This window comes from Mesocricetus auratus, unplaced genomic scaffold (genome assembly GCF_017639785.1).
Source record: "Mesocricetus auratus isolate SY011 unplaced genomic scaffold, BCM_Maur_2.0 Super-Scaffold_100023, whole genome shotgun sequence".
Classification (NCBI taxonomy): domain Eukaryota; kingdom Metazoa; phylum Chordata; class Mammalia; order Rodentia; family Cricetidae; genus Mesocricetus; species Mesocricetus auratus.
In genome coordinates this window covers 27312736-27338312 of record NW_024429204.1, presented here as the reverse complement: position 1 = coordinate 27338312, position 25577 = coordinate 27312736, and the positions used below count along the sequence as shown (strand labels likewise).

Genomic DNA, 25577 nt, shown 5'->3' with positions numbered 1-25577 from the left:
CAATACTCAACAGAGTGCCCAATGTCAAGAGCAATAAAACACTGAGTAATCCTGACTTCCAGAGAAGAACACAACACACTTTATTTGAGAACTCTCAGAAATCAGCATTTGGGAAAATGAATGGATGTATTAAAACCAGAGGATAGAATTTCTTTCTCATTTTATCTGATGCTACCTTTATCTGCGAACAAAAATGCAGGGATCCAGTGAACGATACAGAAACCAGAGCTGTGGCCAGGACAGAAAAGCCTCCTCCAGTCTCTGCGGCACCCGGTGCATGGACTGTAGCTCACTCCTAATCCTGAGAGCATATCCCTGGACCCTGACTGTCACAGACCATCTTCCAATATGCTTGGGTGGAAGTCATGGCAAGGAAAATACACAATTTGTGTCAAGAGGTAAGGGGGTGGTTAATTTCACTGTGGGTTTTTTTTTGCAAGTTCATTATAACAGTTCTTTTTTTTTTTTTAACAAAAACAAGTTTTTAAAAAGAGGTAAGAAGATTGCAGAGCTGAAAACTAATGGTGTGTGTGTCTGTCTGTCTGTCTGTCTGCAATACTAATGGCAGGAATAGGAAAACATTTGACAAAAGAAGCTCACATGGTAAATCTGTCTGTCTGTCTGTCTGTCTGTCTGTCTGTCTGCAATACTAATGTCAGGAACAGGAAAACATTTGACAAAGAAGCTCACATGGTAAAACTGTCTGTCTGTCTGTCTGCAATGCTAATGTCAGGAACAGGAAAACATTTGACAAAGAAGCTCACATGGTAAAACTGTCTGTCTGTCTGTCTGCAATGCTAATGTCAGGAACAGGAAAACATTTGACAAAGAAGCTCACATGGTAAAACTGTCACCAGCAACGGTATCCTAAGGCATGGTGACAGATCTCTACAGCATCTGCTTTGCTGTGAGATGCAGCCACCTCACCGCCTGTACACAGATTTTCTGAGCAACCTGATGGGCATGAATACCGGACATCTGCCAGATTCCCACTGGAAATAAACCAGGTGAGGTCCTCAACAGTCTTTAAAATCTCAAGCTCAGTATTATGAACATTTTATTTTTGCATTTTTCTTCTTAAACACAAGCAGACTTTTTTTTCCCATCTAAATTTTATTTGAGGTCATTTGTACCTTGAGAATATAGTAAAATAGGAAATTGACAGTAAAACCAATTCAAGGCGGCCGGGCGTTGGTGGCGCACGCCTTTAATCCCAGCACTCGGGAGGCAGAGGCAGGCGGATCTCTGTGAGTTCGAGGCCAGCCTGGACTACCAAGTGAGTTCCAGGACAGCCTCCAAAGCCACAGAGAAACCCTGTCTCGAAAAACAAAAAACAAAACAAAACAAAACAAAACAAAAAACCAATTCAAGGCAGGCAAAATGATCCTGTGGGTAAAGGATATTGCCACCAAGGTTGATAACCTGAGTTCCATCCCCATGACTTACAGGCTGGAAGGAAGGAAGCAACACCTGAAAACTGTCCTCTGACATCTACATACGTATCATGACACATGCATCATTATATATTCTTCAAACACAAAATACAAGCAAACTTTTGAGATTTTCCCTTTCCTAAGATTGCTCTGGTTTGTTTCTCTGTGCTGTCAAATATTGTCTTAGGTTCACCACAGTCTTTGGGTTCATTTTCATGTAATGTTGAAAAAGGGTTATGGTATTTGAAGAAACCCTTCTACTTCCTGTTCCTGTTTGTTAGAAGACATTCTGCTACAGCTTGTGAAATAAACAATTTGTTTTCTGGTGAGTCTGATGGACTGCCTAAAAACAGGCGTACCTAAAAAAAACTTTGGTACCTACTGGTACTGATATGTACCAGTTCCTAATGGTCCAAGACACTGTAAAAGTCTCGATTTTATCCATTAAATAAATGAACCCCACAGGAGTCTTTCAGATGCACACTCAGCAATTTGCTCTCCCAGCTTCCATGTGATGGCCACTGTGGGTTACAGAAGTCCACGTCAGTGTGCCCTCCTTGTAGGCCTTAGGTAAGGTCTAAAAGCAGGATTTGGAGGGAAGTTACTAGAACACCTGCCGACTGGCCAAGGTGCCACAACGGGGTCACCACACACCTTTACTAGCAAGGGAGCAGGCGGGATTTTTTGTTGTTGTTGTTTGTACCAGACTGACTTTAATACTTATATATTCTTTTTTTTTTCCTTAAGACACGGTTTCTCTGTATTGTTTTGGGGGCTGCTCTGAACTCACTCTGTAGACCAGACTGGCCTTGAACTCACAGAGATGCACCTGCCTCTGCCTCCTGAGTGCTGGGAGTAAAGGTATGTGCCACCAACACCCAGCAACATTTATATATTCTTATTTCTGTGTTCCCATTTTTTCTGAACTCAGAGAAAGGATGGGACCGCCACACTCTAAAACTCACAAGTCCCTCAGAAATAATTTTGAGTAGGAAAAAGGCAGTTTCATTTTTTTGTATATGTATGTTATACTTGCACACACATGCAGGTGGAAGTCTTCTGCTGTCTTTTATTGCTCTCCTCATTTTCTGTGACAGGGTCTCTCAATGGACTTGGACCTCACCATCTTAGCCACAATGGCTGCCTGCGCAGTGAGCCCTCAGGATCTGCCTGTCTCTGTATTCCCAGAGCTGGGATTACAGATGCCAGACATTACTTAGGCTTTCAGGTGGGCCAAGGAGACTGAACTCTGGTCTTCACTCTCGTACAGCTAGCACCTGCACCTACCCACCCAGACACCTGCTAGCTGCACATCATTCAGTGGATATCAGGTCGCAAACACTAAGCAAGATCCAGGGAAACAGCAAAACAGGCCACAATCCCTGGCGTTACTAACACAGCATCTTTGGGAAAGATGGCTTAGGATACAGAACATCCTGAAACGGCAACATCCTGAAACACCTTTTAAAGATGGTCAACACTACTGCCTAGATTCTTAGTTGGGGTCATCTTTGTGGATCTCTGGACATTTCCCTAGTGCCAGATTTTTCTTTAAACCAAAAATGACTCCCTCTATTATGATATCTCTTTTGTTGCTCTCCTCAATTCTTCCCCAGACTCAATCTTCCTGCTCCCTCATGTCCTCCTCTCCCCCCTCTTCTCCCCTTCTCTTTCTCCTAACTCCCTCTCCCCTTCCCCTTTGCCCCTAATTAGCTCAGGGGATCTTGTCCCTTTCCCCTTCTCTTGGGGACCTCCTTGCTTCCTAGCTTCTCTGGTAGTGTGGATTGGAGGCTGGTAATCCTTTACTCTTTGTCTAACATCTAGTACACAAATGGTCTTTGGGAGTCCATTCCCTATGGAGGGATACTCTCTCAGTCCAGATACATGGAGCGGGGCCTAGACCCTCCCCCAAATTATGTGACAAACTTTGATAATCCCCCATGGAAGGCCTCACTATCCTTCGGGAGTGGGGGCATGGAGAATGGGAGGGAGAAGGAGGGGGGCTGATATGGAAAATAAGATTGTTTCTACATTTAAAAAATCAAAACAAAAGAGATGGTCAACAGAGAAGTGAAAAGGAAGATCTGAAGAAACAGGAAGAAAATCATGAAAGAATTCTATCAGAGAAAGCAAAGGTGTTATAAATCCTACACTTTTACAGACATTACATAGCAGCAAGATGTAGATTCTTTTGAAAATAATTGCCAGGAACAATGACACAAAAGCATATGACATTAAAAGCTTCTAAAAATGTAAGTAAACATAGCAATGTGATTTTCCAGGAATGTTACTTAACATTTCCAGATGGTCTAAATAGTCTAGCCATAAATAAAATGGTAATTTCAGAATGCCGACTGGACTGAAATTCACTGTTCTAGCTAGAGGCCCCATGTATAAGAAACAAAGAGTGATCCCACAGCTTTTACAAGTATCACTTATTAACATCATGAAGTGATGCTCACGAACAGATTTTATTGCTATCCTATTGTTTTAGTAAGACAACAGACTTCTTAACACACAAAATTGTAACACTGCATTTTAGTTTGGAGTCAATGTAGGATACAATATTTGATAAGAATGAACACAGCAAAAGGAAAACTGTACTAAGCATCTGAAGGGGAAAACTGTCTACAGAATCCCACCCTTCTGCTAGCATCGGACGCTGAACAAATGATAAGGCCAGGTTGTCTTCCAATAGGATCAGGCAGGGTCACTGGTCTTGTTCTAGGTATACACAGTAACAGAAAGGTCAGCTAGTCTTCCAATAGAGTCAAGCAGAGTCACTGGTCTTGTTCTAGGTATACACAGTAACAGAAGTTCCGAGTTTGCGTTCTAGACAGACATTCAAAGATTTTAACTATTTCATGACTCGTCAAAGAAATCATAATAGACTATGAAGTAGCTTTTCATGCAAGTTATCAGAAAATAGTGTATTTATAAGGAGTTGCCATACTACATAGAAAGATAGAATACATTAAAACTCTAGTTGTCAGATGTTATTTTTTCTGCCAATCATGTAAAACGTGGTTATAGAACTACTGTAAATAATGTTCGAGAAATCAAATTGAAGAAAAGATCGAGACAGGCAAAGTCTCCACGGATGAGAAGTCATGGGGCTTGCCTGGCTTTGCAATTTCACGATTGTCTCATCTTGCTTTGGGGCGTTGGTGACTGAACCCAGTTGGGGCCCTTCACATGATGGACAGTTAACTACAGCCTGAAGCCTTGGTTTGGTTTGGGGTTAGGAGAGGACTCACATGTAACTCAGGCTGGCTTTAGTCTGAGCAGGCCTGCCTCATCGCTCTAGGTTTGTACTTGTCCTAGTTGTTCTGTGTGCGTTCATAAGGGTGAGATTACGCTCACTCTTTTAGTTCTGTCTTCTAAAAAAATTTGCAGTAAGTGGAGAGAGATAAAAAGCAAGGTTGCAAAGTGCCAATCAATAAGCCCAACATGAAACCTAAAAACGAACCCATGGTGTGGCTCATTAGTTAACCCACCCAGGTTCTTAAGGACAAGTCTCCACAGAACCCTTCTCATTCTGCATCTCCATCACTATAAGACAGACACCTACCCTACAGTCAATGCCATACTGATTCTGGTCCATCACTGTAAGACAGACACCTACCCTACAGTCAATGCCATACTGATTCTGACTCATCACATATAAAATAGACATCTACCCTATACTCAATGCCATACTGATTCTGGTCCATCACTGTAAGACAAACATTTACCCTATAGTCAATGCCATATTGATTCTGGTCCATCACTATAAGACAAACATTTAACCTATAGTCAATGCCATACTGATTCTGGTCCATCACATATAAAATAGACATCTACCCTATATTCAATGCCATACTGATTCTGGTTCATCATATAAAAGATACACATCTACCATATAGTCAATGCCATACTGATTCTGGTCCATCACTGTAAGATAGACATCTACCCTACAGTCAGTTATTGATTTTGGTGTCTGCTTCTGAAACTACATGTCATGAAGCATGTGACTAAGTCTTCATGCAGCATTTTCTATGAGGAACAGGAAACATTGTCAGGGTTCTAAAGTTTGAGTGATGGAAACTTAGATACATTTCTTAGTCTTTGCTACAAAGTTCTAAATAGAGTCTTCAGTTACAACTGGCACTGTACAAACTAGAGCTGCCTTATGCAGCCTAGGCCCAGCATTATTTCTCTAGCAAGTCCTTCATCTGCACCTGAAGCTGGGCAGAGGCCACTTGGCTCCGCACACCACCAGCATCTATTTAATGTACTGATCTGTTTTTCCCAGGGCTCAATAAAGTCCTTGAGGGTAGGGCTGTGGTTTGTTCAGCTTTTTAAAGCTCCAGGGTAAAAGATTTTGTGAGCATATACATCTGGAAATAACTGATGCTATACATCTTTCCTGCCTCTGAAAGCAAATCAAAATCCTAGAAACGTGGAGTTCTCATTGATGTCTTAGACTTGAATAGACATCATTACTTTTAATCAGCTACAAGCAAAATAAATAACACTAGTATCTGAGTCTCAATATGCATAAGAAGGTAAAACTGATGGTTACAAAAGCTTCCGTTGTATTTTAAATCATAATAAACTCTGGTAGTCAGCAGATACATGGGTTCAAATGTAGCCTCTATAGTGTTTGACACTGGGTGGGTGGCATTGAATTTCATTTTGCATCACTGTGCCACAATAAAACTGTGAGGCTCTGATTTTATAATCACAAAATAATTAGGTAGAGGACACTCGTGACGCTACTGCATCTGCGGCATCCATCTCTTTCCAGGATGGCTGCTGTTGTAGCTGGCAGGGTTCAAGGCTGGGGAGGGTTGTGATACTTTCTCCCCTGGTAGCACGCATCGCACCGTCCAGCACTGTGAAAGCCAGTCAGTGAGCATGAAGCTTCCAGCCAGCACCAGCGCAATAACACCATGTCTTATGACTCGGGAATGTGGTGTCTTGAGCAACAGGGTATTACTGTCAAGCTCTGGAGGGTACCATGAGGAGAAAGAAAGCTTTGCTCCCACGGGAGGTCACTAAGATAACGCAGTGTAGTGGATCAGAGCGGGAGCTTCAGCAAAGTCCACCCCCCCCCCCCGTTACAGGAAGCTCTCAGAAAAGGTGGAGAGAACCCTATCTCTTCTCAACGGCACCAAAGGGCCCCTGCCATCTAGGACCTCGGGTACCTTAAAGCTTTCCCACCCACCCACAGTGCACAGTAAGACTGTCTCAAGACTAATAACAACAACAACAACAAAAAAAAAAAACAATGTATTTCTACAAATCTTTTACAAGGTTTTGTCAGTAAATCCACCGAAGCTTACAGCTCATTTTACTCATAGGGTGGGAATCCTTTGATTTACTATAACAAGATGGCAGACTTCATTTATTCTCCCTGTTCACACATTAAGACAGTTGCAATTACAGTAACTGATAATGGATACGTTCCAGGTTTTAAGCTAGAAAACAGACTAGCCTGTTCTACAAGACCTAGTTCCAGGATAGCCTCCAAAGCCACAGGAAACCCTGTCTCGAAACCCCCCCCCCCCAAAAAAAAAATGAAAAGATAGAAAATATATGATTTTTTAAATCTAGACATAAAAATATGTTTGAATTAAGTCAAGTAGAAGATTTGAAATCTCGGAACCATTCATTTTAGAAAGTCTCCTAATGCATTTGGGAAGAGACCCAATGCATCAAAAACTTGAGGAGGAGGGATAGGAAATCTGGGAATTTCTATCTGCAAGTTTCCCAAGTAATTCCTACAGATTTTCTTTAACATAAAATAAAGATTTTCCATGGTCTGGGGTACCAGGACCCACAGGCTGGATGACTCAGAGACTTAGGATGGAACCAAACATGACTGGAGAGGGAAAAAAAAAGTTATTGTAATGATGCCTAATGGTATTCTGCTGTACTCATGGATTAGTGCCTAGTCCAACTGCCATCAGAGAAGCGTCATCCAGCAACTGATGAAAATAAATGCAGAGACCCACAGTTAAACATTAGGCAGAGCTTGGGGAATCCTTCAGAAGAGGAAGAGAAAAGATTGTAGGAGCCAGAGGGGTCAAGGACACCACAAGAAAACTCACAGAATCAACTCACAGAGGCTGAACCAACAACCAGGGAGCCTTCATGGGACTACCCTGGGCACTCTGCATGTATGTTACAGTTGTGTAGCTGGTCTTCTTGTGGGACTCCTAACAGTGGGAATGGGCTGTCTCTGACTCTTTTACTGGCTTTTGGGACCCTACTCCTCATACTGGGTCTCCTTGCCCAGCCTTAATACATGGGGAGGTACTTAGTCTTACTGTAACCTGATATGATATGTTTTGTTAATGTCCATGGGAAACCTGCCCTTTCCTAAACAGAAATGGAGGAAAGGATTGGGGGGTAGAAACAGAGAAGGGGTGGTCTGGGGAAGGGGCTGGGAGAGGAGGAGGAGGAAGGGGAAACTGAAACCATGATGTCAAATAAGATTAGTTTTCTAAAAAAAAAAAAAAAAAAAGGTCCAAAGGTCTTTCTAAATCTGGGTACGTTTTATGGTAAATCTTTCAAATTATGCATTGTAAAAGCTATTTCTTAAAATCTTTCTTTCCTTATATATATCTATAGTGACTTCACAAATACAGGCTCAGTACTAAAGTACTGCTACCCCACTGTCCACAATGAAGGCATGAGTGTAAAGCAGACCAGGGTTGAGCTTTTCTGCAGATTTTTCTGTTTGTTCTTCGTCTTTTGTCTATTCTTCTCTCATATATTATGACCCAACTACAGTTTCCCCTCCCTCTTCTCCTCCCAGCCACCCAGCTCCCATCCACTCCTCCTCCAGTTTCCCTTCAGAAAGGGGCAGGGCTCCCGCTACCTAGCATGCCATGCCAAGTTAGGGTAAGAGGAGGCTCCTCCACTGCAGCAGGGCTGGGCAAGGCAACCCAGCAGGAGGACAAGAGTCCCAGAAGCCAGCAAAGAATCCAGAGGCAGTGCCCGCTCCTAATGCTAGGAGTCCCCCATGAACACCAAGCTACACAACCCTATCATATATGCAGAGGGCCTGGACAATCCCATGCCGGCTCCCTGGTGGCCGCTTCAGTCTCAGTGAGACTCTATGAGCTCAGGTTAGTTAAGTCTGGGGGGCTTGGGGGTATTTTTATATTTGTTTGTGTGTGTATGTATGTATGTATGCATGCATGTATGTTTTTGCCGTTTGAATTTGGTTCTATCCTAGGTCTCTGGGCTATCGGGTCCTGGCCCTCCTCCAGGCAGTGTTGGGGTGAGCTCCCGCTGGTGGCATGGGTTTCAGCTGGAACCCTCACTGGTTGGCCACTCCCACAAAGTCTGCACCACCTCTACCCCAGCAGGACACCTGTAGGTCGAAGGTTATGTGTGGCTGGGCTGAAGTCCCAATCCCTCCACTGGAAGTCTTGTCTGGTTACAGGAGATGGCTGGTTCAGGCTGTGTCCCCCATTACGAGGAGTCTTAGCTAGGGTTACCCTAGGGGAGCGTCCAGTTAAATAAGCCAAGGAAGAATACCTTGAGAGAGGAGCCCTTGAGTTGAGGGCAGCAAACCTTGCTGGCTTTGAGCCTAAGGGACCTTACAGTGTTAAGAGCCTTTCTCATGATGATGCATGAGTCTAACCACAAGGATGAGGCCAGGCTATTTTAAATTATACATCCTCTGAATATTTGACAAGTAAATATGAGTATTTGGGGCAAAATTCAAAACAGCTATCTAATTGCCCAACTATCTGAATTTCAACAACATTTTATTTCCTTGTTAGTCATAATAAAACAAAAGTGTTAAATCTGTGGGAGTGTTTGTAAATTCCAAGATTATTCTTGGAAGAAACCTATTTAATATACCAACAACACCAATTCTCCTAGAACACCCACAGCATCTCTTCCATATGCTAAAAGATTTTAGTTGAAATGATTAAAATGTCAGCCTTAACTATACTGTATTGTTCCAATTATGAGTCTAAATAAAATATACATTTTAAATAATGTCTCCATTATTTAAATTTAAAGTAGAAAAGGAAGAAAACAGCATATGATTTGTTGGGCAGGCTTAGCTAAAAGAAACATTGAATAAAAACATAATTTCAACCATCAAAGTTCAGTGCTTGATACAAAATCTGCCAAACTTCCAACTCAAACACAGAAACCTCAACATTTCCCACCTCTCTGTGCTAAAGACTGAACCTAGGACCTTGTCCATGCCGGGCAAGAGCTACCACTAAACTACACCACCCTCTTCCAAGTCTTTCAAGCTGCCTTACTTAAGGGTTTTATTGCTGGGAAGAGACACCATGACCACAGCAACTCTTATAAGGAAAACTTTAACGAGTGCTGGCTTACAGTGCAGAGATTAGTCTATGGTGGAGCTGGGAGTCCTACAGCTTTATCCACAGGCAGCAGAAAAAGACACTGAGCCACTGGCTGGGCTGGCTTGATCATCTGAGATCTCAAAGTCCCCAATGACAAACCTACTCCAACAAGTCCACACCTCCTGACAGTGCCACACCCCATGGGACTATGGGGGGGTATTTTCTGGGACTATGGGGGGGCATTTTCATTCAAACCCCCACATTCCACTCCCTGGGCCCTGCAGGCTTGTAGCCATATCATAATGCAAAATGCATTTAGTTCAACTTCAAAAGCTCCTATCATCTATTAACAGTCTCAAACGTGTTTAAAAGTCTGAAGTTCAAAGTCTCTTCTGTGACTCATGCAACCTCTTAACTCTAAGCCCTGTAAAACTCAAAAGGAAAAAGCAGATCCCATACTTCCAGCATATAATGACACAGGATGTCTTATAATTCCAAAAGGGAACATAGTAAGGAAATATTAAACCAAAATAAGATCAAAAGCCAGCAGGGCAAACTCCAAACTCTGCATCTCCATGTCTGATGCCAAAGCCCTCTTCACGATTCCAACTCCATTCAGCTTTGCTGAGTGCAACACACTTGCCTCTCTTGGGCTGGCTCCACTCCCTGCGGGCAGCTCTCCTCGGCACAGTGCCCTGACTGTGGCATCACCAGCACCTTGGGGTCCCCAAGGTGATCCAGGCTTCACCTTTACAGCTTCATGCAATGGTCTCTCGGGGCCTCCATGCAGGGACATCCCTGGCACACGCTTGGTCTCGACGGCTTTCCTTAGTCACAGTGGAAGATTACATAGCCCCTTTCGTGTATCCGTAACTCTAAAGCCAGAACCATGTGGCTGAAGCTGCCACATTCTGTTGCTTGCTGGCTGGGCTTGGCTGTCCTGAAACTGGCTCTGTAGAAGCTCTGGCCTTGAACTCAGGTGTCTGCGTACCTCTGTCTTCTGCGTGCTGGGATTCATAAAGGTGTATAGATAGCATCATGCCTGGGCCTACGGTTTCCTGTAACTCCTTTTCATGGGTCGTTTGCTTAGCTGGGTAGGACCTTAGCCTGAGGTCACCACTCCTTTATTCCACTAGCATCAGGCTTTTCTGTAATCCGTCCAAATCCTTGAACACAGGACTCAGCTCCCTTCACTTCCTGGTGCCCTTTTCTCCACCATCTGTGCATCTTGTATTTTTCCTCGCTCAGTTTGCTCCTTTTCATTGTAAATCTGCATAAGTGTGACCACTAATAACCAATCACACAGTCAATATTAGGTTGTCTAGAGCTTTCTCTGCCAGAGCTGTTAATCCACAACTCTTTAATTTAGCCTCAGGCAGATTTTTTGGACAAGGGCAGAAAGCAGTCATATACTTTGCCAAAATATTACAGGAACAGTCTCTCGGCCACTTACTAATGTTCTCCTGTGGAGCCTCTTGAGGGGGCTCTCACAGTGCAAATCACCCTCGGCACCACTGTCTTTCACGCTCCTATTAGGACAGCCCAGGAGAAGTCTCTTAAAGTTCCCAGCTGCTTTTCAAGTCCAAATCCCACATTCCTCCAAACAGGAGCACAGTCAGGAGTCACAGAAAGGACCCAGTCCCAGCACCAACTTCTGTCTTAGCTAGGGTTTCTACTGCTGTGGAGAGACAGCATTACCACAGAAACTCTTATGAATGAAAACATTTCACTGGGGCTGGCTTACAGTTTCAGAGGTTTAGTGGTGGAAAATACAGCAGGATGCAGGCAGACTCGATGCCTGAGCAGAAACTGAGAGTTCTATATCGGGATCTGCAGGCAGCAAGGAAGAAACTGCCCCACTGGGCCTGGTCTCAGCATCTGAGTCCTCAAAGCTCTCCCCCAGGGACACACTTCCCCCAGCAACAGTACACCCACTCCAACAGCCAAGCCTTCCCACAGTGCCCCCTGAGGGCCTGGGGGGCCACTTTCTGTCAAACCACAACAGCCATCCAAGAGATCTGTGAGACGACACAGTCAGAAGTTTGTGAACAGACTCTAAATGTGCACACACTCTTTAATTACAAGCACACTGAGGCAACCGACTATGACTGATCTTTATGTTAAAGGAGCTCAGCACACAGTTGCTGGGAAGTAGGAAGAGGGTATAAAAACGGATGTGGAAACTTGCCGAGGAGGAAGAAGGAACGGCAGCACTCAGGGAGAGAGAAGTAAGAGGGATAAATCACACCAAGGGCTACCTGGCTACTTTCTAGCTATTATATGTAAGTCTGTCTGTGGGAGGTGTTGGGTGTAGTTTAACTCAAGTTATGACAATTAGCGATCCCCTCCAAAAAAGTAAGGTTCTCATAAAAACCCCACTGCCAGGCCTTCTAAATGCCTTGCCTTATACCCACTGTAAAAAGAAGTTTCCTCCTCTCTTCAAAACAACTGCTTTTGCCCCAGACAGAAATCGTTACAGAAAGACAACGACTGTGGGTAGACAGGCCAGTCCTCGCATTCACAAAATAACCACTACACTTAGGGCTCGGGAGATCCCGGAAGAGGAGTGAAAAGACCATGAGCTGGAGAGCCAGGGCCAGGGCCGCTGCCTGAGACTTGGAGGAGGACACAGCTGTGAGGAGGACATCATGCTGCTGTGGCTGGGGAGAGGCGGGGCTAGAGGAGGAGTGCAGTGAATACCAAAAAGACAGTGTATGAAATTCTCCAAGAGGTGATAAAACACATTACATTCTCTAAAACAAAACAAAAAGTAACTTCCAAGGATGTAAAGAGAAACCTTCTAGCCAATACTTTTGAATAGATCATAAAACTAACATTTTATACTACCTCAAGATTTCAATGTATTATTAAATTACTTCTAGATTAAGGGTGGAATATAAGAAAAGCAACCTATTTTCTGTGGCACTGTACACAAAGAATCTAGAAAACTATGCATTTGTGGCAGTCTTAAAATTTTCATACCTATAAGTAATAGGTTTACTCTTAATAAATGGAAAGGATCAATAGAAAACTACCTCACATGTGTGCAAATACCATTAAGAACTCACTTAAAAACACTGAGTCACACTCAATTTTAGACAGAAATGTCAAAGTGTTTGGATTAACCGCCATTTGAAAAGGCACAGGAGCCCGACTATATGCATTACATGCAGCCCTCCCTGGCGCTCTGGGAACGAAGTGCAGAGCTCTGCTGAGGTCTCCTCCCCCCTTCCCCCCCCATCATCTGCATGCTGCACAGTTCTACACGGTTTAAAGAGCAGACAGAGCCTGATACCCACACCAAGGAACACATGGGGAAGGAAAGGAGAGCAGCAGTGTAAGGGGAGAAGACCCCAATGAAACCAAGAGTTGGCTGACGCTCTACTGACAAGTATCACTTCCGTCTTTGAGATAGCATGTCCTCAAAGCTTTATTATACACAAACCACCATCTGCTGTCAGAAAACCACTTGACTGCTCCACAAATGCATACTGCCATGAGACCTGAACAAGACAGCATTGGGATAAGCAACTGGGTGTCTGGTTCTAGTCTTCATATCCTGAGGTGCCTAACTGCACAATTACGCTTGCATACACTTACTGACTATCATCTGGTAGTCTCCTCTCCCGGACAGGAAGCAGTGACAAGAGAGTTAAGGATGGAAGTGTAGGAGTATATGTAGTGGACCTGAAATATCACAACTGATCTGAAGTTCAAACAACGGTAAAACACCTTCCCTGGGGTTTTATACATGAACAGTCTTTGTTGTCGTAACATCAAATGAGACCGGAAAAGATTGTCACTACTTCATTTCTTGCTACTCTGGACTACTCAGATGCTAACATAAACAGACGGCCTGCCCATCGGGGAAACAAGTACACGCCCTCATCTAGCCCTCTGTCCTGTCAGTATAAAACTGCTCAACATCTGTCTTCAACATTCAGCAAAGACAACAGCTGTGATAACATCCATACGGTCAACATGAATTTACCACTGCGCACTGTGACACATAGTAGGCTTTAAATAAAAGTATGTGGAACAAAAGACAGAGATACCCCCCCCTGTGTCTGTGTGTACACACTGACACGGGCACACACACCCTTTGCAGCATCACATTTTCTAGGAGGTAAGTGTGTCTTCTGTTGACTGTTCCTCCCCACTCAGAGAGTTTCCCCTAAGTATTTCCCCGAAGCAGCCTTTCTGCCATGCTCACTGTTTCTGTCCTATAACTCAAGGCTCTCTTGCTTTTCAAAGACTGCATTGTCTATTTATCTTGCTGTTAGTGTCATGGACACTTTCTTTCCTCTGACCTCCAACAGTCTCATTCTCTCTGTAGACAGACAGGTAGGTAAGTAGATACAGATAGAGATATATGTGTGCACACGCACACACATATACAAAATATTTCTATGATATAACTATGTGCATTCCTTTCAATAAATGATACAATCTTTTTGAAGCTAGGGACCACTTTATCCATCTCTCCATTTTCCATCTTGGTAGTCCTTGCAAATGTAGGCATTAAAATGCTAAGCAAATGTGTCCCTAACATACTTGCCAGAAAACCAAATGGAAAGAGAACATCTGTGAGTCCAATTGAATACTGACATGGTCTGTGACAGAGTCCTGGAGACTGTTAGACCAAAAAGGTGAGTCATCATCAGCTAAACTGCTCTGGGGTGTGCCTCAGAGAACAAGCTTTCTGACTCTAAAACACCTTATATTTTCTATCCACCTTTTATAAGTAGTCAATGTCACTTTCCTACAGAAATTAAATGCAGAAATGAGACAAGAACGATGCTATTCCAACTGAGTGGGCCATCTACTTAGTTTCTTCAGCATCTTTCCCAGACAACAACCTTACTACACTACATGGAAGGCATTTTGAAAACCTTTGCTCCAAAGGCAACTGGCTTCCCTTCTTCTATGCTCCAATGAGGATTAAAAACAATAAGCATCCTAAGCCAGACCAATGGAATAAACTTCTGTAAATAAAATTACTATGAATACAACTGGTCCATCTTTCCGTCATCTCTTTCTGGGATCTAAACTGTTCCGTTTTGTGAAACTAGTACGTTGCAAGGCTAATAAGTGTGTGGGCCTGTGCCAAGCACACTTTATTCCTTTCAAGGCCAAACAAAATATTAGGATGAAGTAAAGGGGAAGATAACATACTGCTTCTCATCAGCACTGCAAACTTGAGAAACTGGACTTCTGAAATGTACACAGGCCAGCTACAGCACTTTATGGACTTAGACCTAGAAGCTTAACAGCTATGTATCTGCCTTTAATGCCTTTCTCTCCCGACGACCAATTTCATGGAGCTGAAGTATGTACGTGTTAAGGCAAGACCTGAAGTAACTGTCTTTTCCTGCCAACCTGCTGGTCCTACTATAATAACAAGTCTTTCTACATCTACATCCAAGCAACTACATAAATACAATATTGCATCTACAAATTCATAGGAGACAGTGCCAGTTATTGAATCCAATACCTAGTAAAAATACTTTGAACTGAATTCCTAAAATCAGTCAGTGAAAGTTAGATGTCATAAAAGGACCACTCTCTTCAATTTGGAGGATGTCTGCTAATCAGGCATATTTTGCATTTTTTGAGATCCCAGGAATCATAGTGACAAATGTGGTACCTTGTACTTTGTCTGCTCAGCAGGAGTGGGAGCCATTTAAGTTAACTTGCAACCACAGCACAGAGAACACGGTAGTGAATTATCAAGACAGCTGTTCAAAAAATGCCCATTAGAGAGCAGCTGCGAAGAACACTTAGCATTGCCCAGAAAACCAGTGGAGGGCAGTCAGGGCTGCGGGTATGTGAGGTTGCTACCTATAGCAGGTGGAACAAAGAGAGGGCACAGCTGAACAGCTCATCAAGGGGGGGGGGGGGGGGCGTTCGAACTCCTCCTGGAGGCTGTGGAGCAAAAGGCTTAACGACTAATTTATTGTAATAGACAAATTTTATTCAGAGGTATAACAGGAAAAACCAAAGATTCCATTTTCAGTAAAACTTATAACGACCAATAACATCTGAAGTTAGAGACGTCAAGATGAATATGCCAAGAAGGCATGGGCTTCCTTCCACTGAAGGGAGGAACCAGGATTAGCTCCTGTCGGCTTCAGAGTCCTCAGAGCGCTCATGAAATGCGTCGCGTGAACCTGGCATGCCTGACGACAGAGTTGTGACAAGGCTGACATTAATCACAGTGGGAACTGCCAACATTCACTTTGTGATCCCACCCCCCTCCCTGAACTGTATTCACGCTGCGCAAGACAATCATTCCCAAGAAGCTACAAAAACCTACCAACTTCCCATAAAGAGAACTCCCCCTCGGTGACTCATCTCTCCTACTCAGGGTTTCAAGACTGAAACCAGCACTTAGTAAAGCACAGCACCTCCAACTGAAAAGACAGGCGATACACGCTTGTTCTTGTGCTCCTACTCCCCTGCTCACTGCACTAACCTCCCTCGGCAAGGCCGTCCCAGAAGCCTGCTTTTCAGAGCATCTGACAGCAATCAGACAGACGCCAGACACTACTTTCCTGCATGGTGAACACCATGTTCCAGAGTTCCAGTCTTTGGGTTACAGGAAGAACCTGCTCAGTGGTTTAATGTCTTGTTTTAGGTTTTTGAAAAAAAAAGTTGTATTAAATCTGAAACCTTAAGCATCTATTTTTTTTCTAATTACAGAATGCTAGCTGTAGAAAATCTGGAAAACGCAAATTAAAAACAATGAATTGTCCAGGCATACTAGTCCATACCAGTAAGTATTCCAGCATTCAGGAAACTGAGGCAGTAGGACTGCTGGTTTCTGGCCAGTGTGTGTTATGTGACAAATCACTGTATACATGTCTTCATGGTGCTACTCTGGTCTAGTTTACTAGAGATAGGATCTCACTATGCGGCTTAGGGTTACCTCAGACTCTAACTCAGCCTCCCAAGAGCTGGGATTATCTCACCCTGGCTTCATGGATACTATTTTTCATGAACGCAGGACTTTGTTTGTTTGTTTTTCCGAGACAGGGTTTCTCTATGGCTTTGGAGGCTGTCCTGAAACTAGCTCTTGTAGACAAGGCTGGTCTTGAACTCACAGAGATCTGCCTGCCTCTGCCTCCTGAGTGCTGGGATTAAAGAGGTGCGCCACCACCGCCCGGGAGGAACGCACGGCATTTTGTTCAAAGGGTTTCTATTGTCAGTATGTGCCAATTGTCTATTACTGAACACAAATTCCTGCTTTCCACTTTTTATAAATACTACTATGACAAAACATTTGGATGCAAAAATATCTTTTGCCCTCCGGTTTAATAGTTTCTTAAGAATCGATTCCTAGAAGTGAAATTCCTGGGCCAATAGACAGAAACCTTAGATGGTTTATAACACATTTTTAATCTGTCATTTGTATTGAACACTGCTACTGAAGACTATTGTGAGAGACTTCTGACAACCTAGCAGACCAAACTGGGCTTTGGCTTAATCTGCAATTCTTTATTAATGAAACGGAGGCAGGTTTCCCCAAAACCTTCATCAATCATTATACTTTTATTGTAAGTTCACATGTGTAGTCTTAATTACATAAGGCTGGTAGTATTTTGTGTTCGGTTGTATTAATAATGTCATTTTTTAATTTAATAAGCTATCTTGACCCCTTCATTAGCCATGATTTCTACCACACTTCTTTCTTTCATGGAAGACTGTCAGTCTGTGGTGAGCACACTCCCAGGATTCAGAAGGACTGGGCTCTAGGGTCAAAGCATGACCCAGCTGAATGGAGCACTTCCTGGTTTCAGCTGTTCCCTTGCCAACTGGATTAAATATCCTCACAGCTCAAAATCCTATCTATTTGTTTTGCCCTCAATTCTTGTCTGAGGGGATTCTACGATGGAGTTGGAATTCTTCATGCACATTAATTTTACAAAGGCATGCTGTGGACTCATCTACATAACTGAGAGATTTTGGTAAGCAAAGAGAAAGTTAAGGGGAAACTGTAAAATTCAGCAGAAAGGCAGCAAAAGCAGAACACTTAGAATGGTATGTTTTTGTCAAGTACCACAGTTGCCACTCTCATGGTGATCGGTTTTGACTTTTCTAGACTCTCCTGCTGTTATCTGTGCGTCATCTCATATTATATGGAAAGTTTGGGGTAAGAGTCTGCGTTTTCCTAGGTAAGAATCATCGGGACTGTCATTACATTCTCAATAGGGTTCATTCAGCGAAATACGGAAGATCTTTAAGCTGGGAGAACTGTTGTCCTACCCTTGTCCATCTTTGCTCAAGTGGCTGGTGGCCTACCTGGGCCTTTTCATGCCCTTTACTTCCGAAAATGCTTGAGACTCTTCCAACAATGGCACCAATAAGAATCCTCCTACTGCCGGGTGTTGGTGGCGCACGCCTTTAATCCCAGCACTCGGGAGGCAGAGGCAGGCAGATCTCTGTGAATTCTAGACCAGCCTGGTCTACAAGAGCTAGTTCCAGGACAGTCTCCAAAACAATACAGAGAAACCCTGTCTCAAAAAACAAAAAACAAAGAAACAAAAAAATCCTACTACTACCTCAGGATAATAGAGTAAACCTTTTCTACAGAAAGCCCCAGGAGACAACATTAATGCCATGCAAGTAGCTTGGCCTTCTTGGGGGACCCCTAGCAGTGGGAGCAGGGGTGTCTCTGACTCTTTGACTGCTTTGGGAATCATTTTCCTCCTACTGGGTTGCCTCATCCAACCTTAATATGAGGGGCAGTATCTAGTCTTATTGTAAGTTAATATACCATGTTTGGTTGATGTCACTGGGAGGCCTGCCTGCCTTTCCGAAGGGAAGCAGAAGAGGAGTGGATCTGGGGGAGAAGGGTGATGGAGGAGAGACTGGGAGGAATTGAGAGAGGGAAAACTGAGGTCAGGATGTAATATATGCGATAATAACTTTTTAAAGATAACAATAATAATAATGTATCATTATTGCCCTAGAAAACCAGAGGAACCTGGCTGGTTGTGCTTTTAAGTTGTCTATTCAATATTAAAGCAGAAACAAGCTGAGGTCCCCCAGGAAAGCAGTCTCATCTGCCCAACGATTCAGACGGTTTCGAAGATGCACAAAACACCCAAAAATCCTGGCGAGAAGAATGAGATATTGGAAAAGGAATGCCAGCCGTCCTGCTCTCTGAAGGAAGCTGACCAGTCACTTCCTGGGCCAAGTTCAAACAGACCCCTGCTGACTAGATCGGGCCTGGAGGGTGTCTGAGCCTCTGCAACCCTTGGAAGGCATCACTGGGGAGCAGGCTGGCTGAGCATCCTAAGGTTTGAAAGCAGGACAGGCTGTGGGCACAGTTTGACCTGTAACAACGAAACAGTTACAACTAGAGCAGTTCTTAATGAGATGTAATTTTAATTCTGTCCTCCAGGGGATATACACTAACATCTAGAAATGGTTTTGGTTCTTAAAATTTTCAGGTTCCTGGGGAAGAGTGGGTGCTACTACTTCCTGGCTTAAGTGGATGAAAGTCAAATATGTAACTACACATTCTACAAAACATAGGACAGGCCCCTGCTACCACGCCCTCCTTCAGCCACCACCACCAAAACAGCTGGTCCACGGTATCAATGGTGCCAAGGCTGAAAACTCTCACAGTATAACGTGTAGACAGCTGTACTGTCTTACACATCAAAACACATACAGGAAGGTCTGGTAAAATCTGACTATGACATGTCTTTATAAAGAAACCAGTAAGCTGGAAATTGCTAGTATGCTGTAAGGGATTGTGACAGCCTGGGCATATTTTCAGTCCTTAATTGCGTCTCTGCATTACAATGGCACATAAAACTATTCCATTTCTGGCTCCCGTCTTATCGCATCATTTACATAATCTTTAAAGCAGCTCCACTTACTCATGAATGGACTAACTGAAGCATAGATTCTGTGTGGTGTGTGATGCATGCCTTTAATCCCAGCCCTTGGGAGACTGGGAACACGGATCCATGTGTTTGAATACACCCAAGGCTACAAAGTAAGTCCAGGCCAGCAGGGATACACAGAGAGACTTTGTTTAAAAATAAAAGAAACACCAGGTTCCCTAGGCAGCAACCAAAGCAGTATCAAGACAAAGGTCACTGTGAGAAGAAAATAAAAACACAAAACTTCAGCTACAACTCTGGGTGAAGGGGGAAGGCTGCAGAGAAAGCTGAAATATGAATATGTATGAATATGAGTAAATAGGAAAGAACACAAAGGCTCCAAAGCCAGCAATATGAATGCCTAAGTTTGCATGTGTTATGTCTTCAGAGTTAAATGATCACTGAGTTTTGTTAAAAGTCTTTTTTCTTCGTTTCTTTTCTTGTTGCTGTGATGAAATAGTCTGACAAAGCAACTTAAGGGTTTATTCCAGCTCAGAGTTCAAGACATCCATTAGTCATTCACGACAGAGAACTCGAAGCCACAGGAGTCGGGAGTGCTGGTCCATCGTATGCACAGTGAGAAATGGGATCAGAAATCTTGCTTGATTTTTATCCAGCCAGGATCCCTGCCCAAGGAATGATGCCACCTACAGTGGACTGGTATTTCCATCTCAAATAAGCCTGATCAAGATAATGCCCCCATGAATGTGTCCAAAAGCATGTGCTCTAGTTGATTCTAGATTCTGTCAAATTGGCAACACTAACCAACAACCACAGGCTTGGCCGAGGTGACAAGCTTTAATGTGGCAAATAGAACAGGGGTGCACCGAAGACTAAAGTGAATCCACCCATGAGGGCACGGCAGAATGAATTACTGGGAAGCAGAAGCAGGCAACTGTGGGGTGGGCCTCGGAAGGACATCTCATTCCCGGGTGCTTCCTCTATGTCTCTGTTTCCTGACTGTCATGAGGTGAACAGCTATTGTGTGAAGCTTGCCCCTTCCATCCTTTCTGGTCACCATGTCTGTCTTTCCACAGGCCTACCAGCAATGGACTCTGTGGACTTTGGGCTGACACCTTTGAAGCCAACAGTCAGATTAAATCTTTTGCCAAGTTGTTTCTTTCCTCAGGCAGGTCTGTCACCGAGATAAAAAAGTTAAAACATACAATGTGTTTCTAAAAAGAAATACTTCAGCTATTACCTATCCTTCGAGATTCACTTGGCACTTCTTCTGGAAGACACTGAAGAATAGGTAAGTATAATTAGCCTTATCTGAGGATAAGGGGATGCCATATTACCACAGTCTTACAAACCTGACCAGATAGCAATGCTGATGTCTAAATGAGGAAAGAAAGCATTAGTCACAACAGTCCAGTGTCTGAATGCCCCAGCTAACATATAACCATGTCTCATAGGTAAGACCACATTTCACTGGACCTGTTTTCATGCATGAAACGTGGATAAACTAAGATGCCCCTTCCATATAAGCAGTCTGCTAAAGAATTTACATCCTTTACAACAGACCACTGACTGAGCATGCCCGCAGAATCCACAGCCACCTTTCCAGGTTCCATTGGCAAGACTTAAATCCAGGCCAACGATGAGCTCTCTTATATACAAACATCTCTCCAAGCTTACAAAAAGCTCCAGAGAATTTTGGCAAAGCCTTCATTTTTGTCTTAATTTAACTCGAGCAAACAAACAAAGCAGTTCATTCAACTTTGGCCAACGAAAAATAGACTTCATCTGTGTTCAATGTGGACTGGTTAAAGGGGCCAAGATCTCTGTTCAAGTGCTGGTTCTACTCCATTTATGACCTCAGGGGAGCCATCAAAATTTACTAAAACCCACACATGGTGGTAAACTTCTACAACCCTTTAGCAGTGGCAGGAGGACCACCAGTTCAAGGCTGGCTTTGGGCCGTTGTCTAAAAATAAAATAATGGCTTAAAGGAAAAAAAAATGTGTCTCAGTCTCCTGGTCCTCAAAAACAAACAAAAAGAATTTGACTAAGTAACCTCAACTTTCCTTCCAACTCAAACACTGACACAAAATTTGAAACCCTCTGAAATGAAAAGCTTAACAGTCTATCAAATTTGGCTTTGAAAAGACTACCCAATATCAGTGGCAAAGTCAGGCAACTACAGGCTAAACACAGAATGACAAGGACAAGAACTGCTGTGTGGGCCCCTTCCTGGCAGGCATCCTTTCAGTTGCTAGTCCCTGGCGGGCAACACAACATTCACGAGACACACATTGGCTTGGCCAGTCATGGCTCCAGCACGCGAAGCTGGCCTCTCCTACCAGTGCCATTTCAACCCAAAGTGAATAGTAAACACAGCAATACAATGACGGAATTCTAGAACCCAAGAGACTAAAGTGATCCTCTTCAACCCTTCCATTGTGGAGAAAAGCATTCAGTTTCACAAACCACTTAAAGGTTAACTGGCTGGGCATGCAAGGAAGCCTCTTGACTTAACATCTTTATATATATATATATATACATATATATATATATATCACATATTTTATCCTAAAAGCATTCATAACACAGTGACCGTGATGAAGTGTCTGCTTATAAACTTAGCATGTCAGCTGTCTACTTCAGGCATAGGATGTCTAAGAAGCACTCCTGCCCACCAAACTAACGCAGACATCTTGAGGGCTCTGAGCATCAGGGGAGACGAAACAAGAGCTACTATTTCATATCTGCATCTCCTGTTCGCATCAGTATCTCCTCAATTACAGGAGATGCGCAGCACCAAATATGAATGGTACCTAAACATCCCCCTTGACCTTCCATTCATGGGTGCAATCTGACACCTGAGTTCATCTAAGACTCACTGGACAGAGTAAACAAATCAAGTATCCTAAAAATACAAGTTCTCTGCATCCTCTCTAGGAAAACAGATAACGTTAACATACAACAAAAGCCTGGTAATTTTACAAACTGTTGATGGACATTTTGTCCAGGCAATCCCCATGAAGTCGCATCTTTTGAAACCATTCCTGTATCCTTCTCCCTTCTGCTTTCCCCTAAAAAGACTGTCACAGTGCCAGTTTCAAATCCTCGAATAACAGAACATAAGGTTAGAAAATAACAAACTAACAGTAATGGTCGTGAAGATGATGGCTGCATTTATTCCTCTGAGTGAATCAAGCAGAAATAGAAGAAAAGCACAATAATGTGAAAATAAAATAATTTGTTGTTTGAGGGGTTGAAAGTGACCTCTACATTAAGACGAAAGATTTGACACAACTATGAAGTAAACCATTCTATTATTAAAATTTCCCCCCTTTTACCCAACACTAGAAAAAAATTGGGCATTTGAAGCTGCCTAGAAATCCCGCACCCCGGTATGTCTCCAGAAACAAAGTCAGGCGGGGCGAGTTAGGAATTCCGAGGGGAGAAAAATTAAAAAAAAAAAAACACACAAGTTTTTTTAATAAAAATTCTGGGGCAGGACACACTTAACAAGGGCCCCTAACTTGCAAAGAATCTCAGACCCATCACTAGCATCATCACGCCACCTCTGGACCCGAGATCAGGAGGCCTGCCTGGTCTGCAAGGAACCCCGGTGGGCCACCGGGTGGAGAAGTCTCACGGGGAGCAGAGCACCTTGGGTCCCTGGTTGCACAGCAGCACCTTGTAGTATGTATCAAAGCCTCCACTACCGGGGTCATCACCACACCCGGCGTCCCCAGGGGACAGCTGCTGGCACACTCGGGGACCCCCCGGACACCCCTGGCCTCTGACCCCCGGGGACCCCCCCCCCCGCCTCTGACACCCGGGGATCCCCTCCCAGGCGACCCCTGGCCTCTGACCCCCGGGGACCCCCCGGCCACCCCTGGCCTCTGACCCCCCGGGGACCCCCCCCGCCACCCCTGGCCTCTGACCCCCCCGGGGACCCCCCCCGCCACCCCTGGCATCTGACCCCCCGGGGGCCCCCCCCCGCCACCCCTGGCCTCTGACCCCCGCGGGGCTCCAGTCTCGTCCCTCAGAGCCGCTGAGGCAGCCCAGGCCTCGTCCCCGGGACCACAGTGCTCGGGAGTCGCGCTGGGGTTGGCCCGGGCTCTCCCGGGTCGCACCGGTCTCCGTTACCGCGCACGCCGGAGCCGTGGGGCCGCCGTCGGTTCCCGCACGCCGCTCCCGCCTCGGGGTCCCCGATCGGTGCACCGCGATCCCCCCACACCCCGCTCCGGCCCCGGGGACGCTCGAGTGAAGCGAAACTAACTCCGGGGCCGCGCTTCCTGGAGGCGCTCGCCCTCCCCACCGGCCCCGCACTCACGGGTAGGCATGGCGACCCCGAGCCCGCCGCGCTCGCCGCCGTTCCCGGACTCAGAGGAGCCGCGCCGACCGCAGCATGCCGACCGCGGAAGCCCGGCGACGGACGCCTCGTCGGGGCCGGAGGGCGAGCAGCCAGCCGAGCGAGCGGACGGACGGACGCCGACCGGCCTCGGGCACCACCGGCGGCCGATCCGCGATCCTCCCCCCCGCCCCGCCCCGTCGACGACGCGCGGGGCCGACCCACGCCCGTTGACGTCAGCGCGTCGCCTCCCGGGAGGTCCCGCCCCCGAGCCGCCCAAGCTCCGCCCCCTCCCCCGGCTCCAGCCTGGGCTGCCTGCCCCTGCAGGGTGGGCTGGGCGGCGAGCAGGCTCCCTGCTTCTGAACTCCCGGGTTCCTTTTCCGTGCGCTGGCTCCTGGTGATCTGACTGCCTCACCCCGGCTCGCGTCTGCTCGAGAGGCAGTAGCGTGTTAGGACGGTGAGGGTAGAGCTTCCGTCCGGCGGTCTCTGAAAGCCTACAGCCTTTGAGATGCTCGAGGGTTATCTGGGGTGAAGGCTGAGCGGTTTTTCCCTCTCTGGGGCTGCTCGTGGCTTTCAAAGCGAGCAGGTCCACCTTTACAGAGTGTTCCGAACGCCTGGCTAGCTAGGCATTATTAATATTCATTCTACTTGATGGGTTCTGTTGGGAGTCGCAAAACTGGTTCAACCCGGTAGCCAAAAGGAGCCTGAGTGCCTGAGTGTCCAGCAGTGTAGGCAGTACGTGTGATATTGCCTAGACGACTGTAGGCTGCACACACACACACACACACACACACACAATCAATCCCTCTGGAGAAACACTAGCAATGCCCGGAAAAAGTGCTTCGCGAGACATTGGATCCCGTTAATGAGTTCGTGGCTAAGTGCTGGGGGGCACGTGAAATGATGTAAATATGCGCTTACATTTGGAGACCTATATCCTGGAATGTGGCTCCCACTTTCCACTTAAGAAATAAGACTGTGAAGTCTCGTCTCGAGATAAAGATGAAGCAACCAGAGAGGCTTGAGGGCAATTACTCTTGGAGTCAACTTGGAAGAAAGCAGAATTTGAATTAGCCAAGACCTTGGAGGATACAGAGAGGGCAGAAGCAATTGCCAGTGAGTCACAGAAGCTGGTGAAAGGGAAGCTTGTGTAACAGATAGCAGAGGTGACCCTTGATGATGGGAAAGGACAAACCATCAGGGATGCGTGTGGCCCATGCTTAAACGGGCGCTGTGATAGCAGTGTTGTCCGGTTGACAGAAACTACAACCCGTGGAGCCAGGCCTCTGGGTATGCCCCGGGAGGATGATACTGGGTTAATTGAGGGACAGCCTAGACTGTGTAGGTGTAAAGGGACAGCTCAGCAGCAGCAGAATGCACCTAACTCTGCTTCCTGGCAATGATGCAACCCATGCCTGCTGGCGTGGCGCCCCCACCAAGGTCGACTGCAGCCTTGAACTGAGATTCAGAGCAAACCCGTTCTCTGAGATTCAACACGATGTTATGTATCTTTAATTCCAGTCAGGGCCAGACAAAGTTCTTTGAGTTCAAGGTCAGTTTGGTCTATATACTAAGTTTCAGGCCAGCTAGAACTACACAATGAGACCCTATATTT

The 25577-nt window shown here is 45.1% G+C and overlaps 1 protein-coding gene across 1 annotated transcript in view; it reads right to left on the bottom strand.

The window, feature by feature from the left end:
• The window catches only part of Efr3a (EFR3 homolog A), an 87763-nt gene extending 63620 nt beyond the window's left edge, over positions 1–24143 (bottom strand). Inside the window, exon 1 of the mRNA XM_005078689.4 lies at positions 23945–24143. Coding sequence (XP_005078746.1) covers positions 23945–23954 — 10 coding nt within the window. The 5' untranslated portion in view covers positions 23955–24143. The remainder of the gene's footprint in view (positions 1–23944) is intronic.
• Between the last annotated feature and the right edge of the window lie 1434 nt (positions 24144–25577).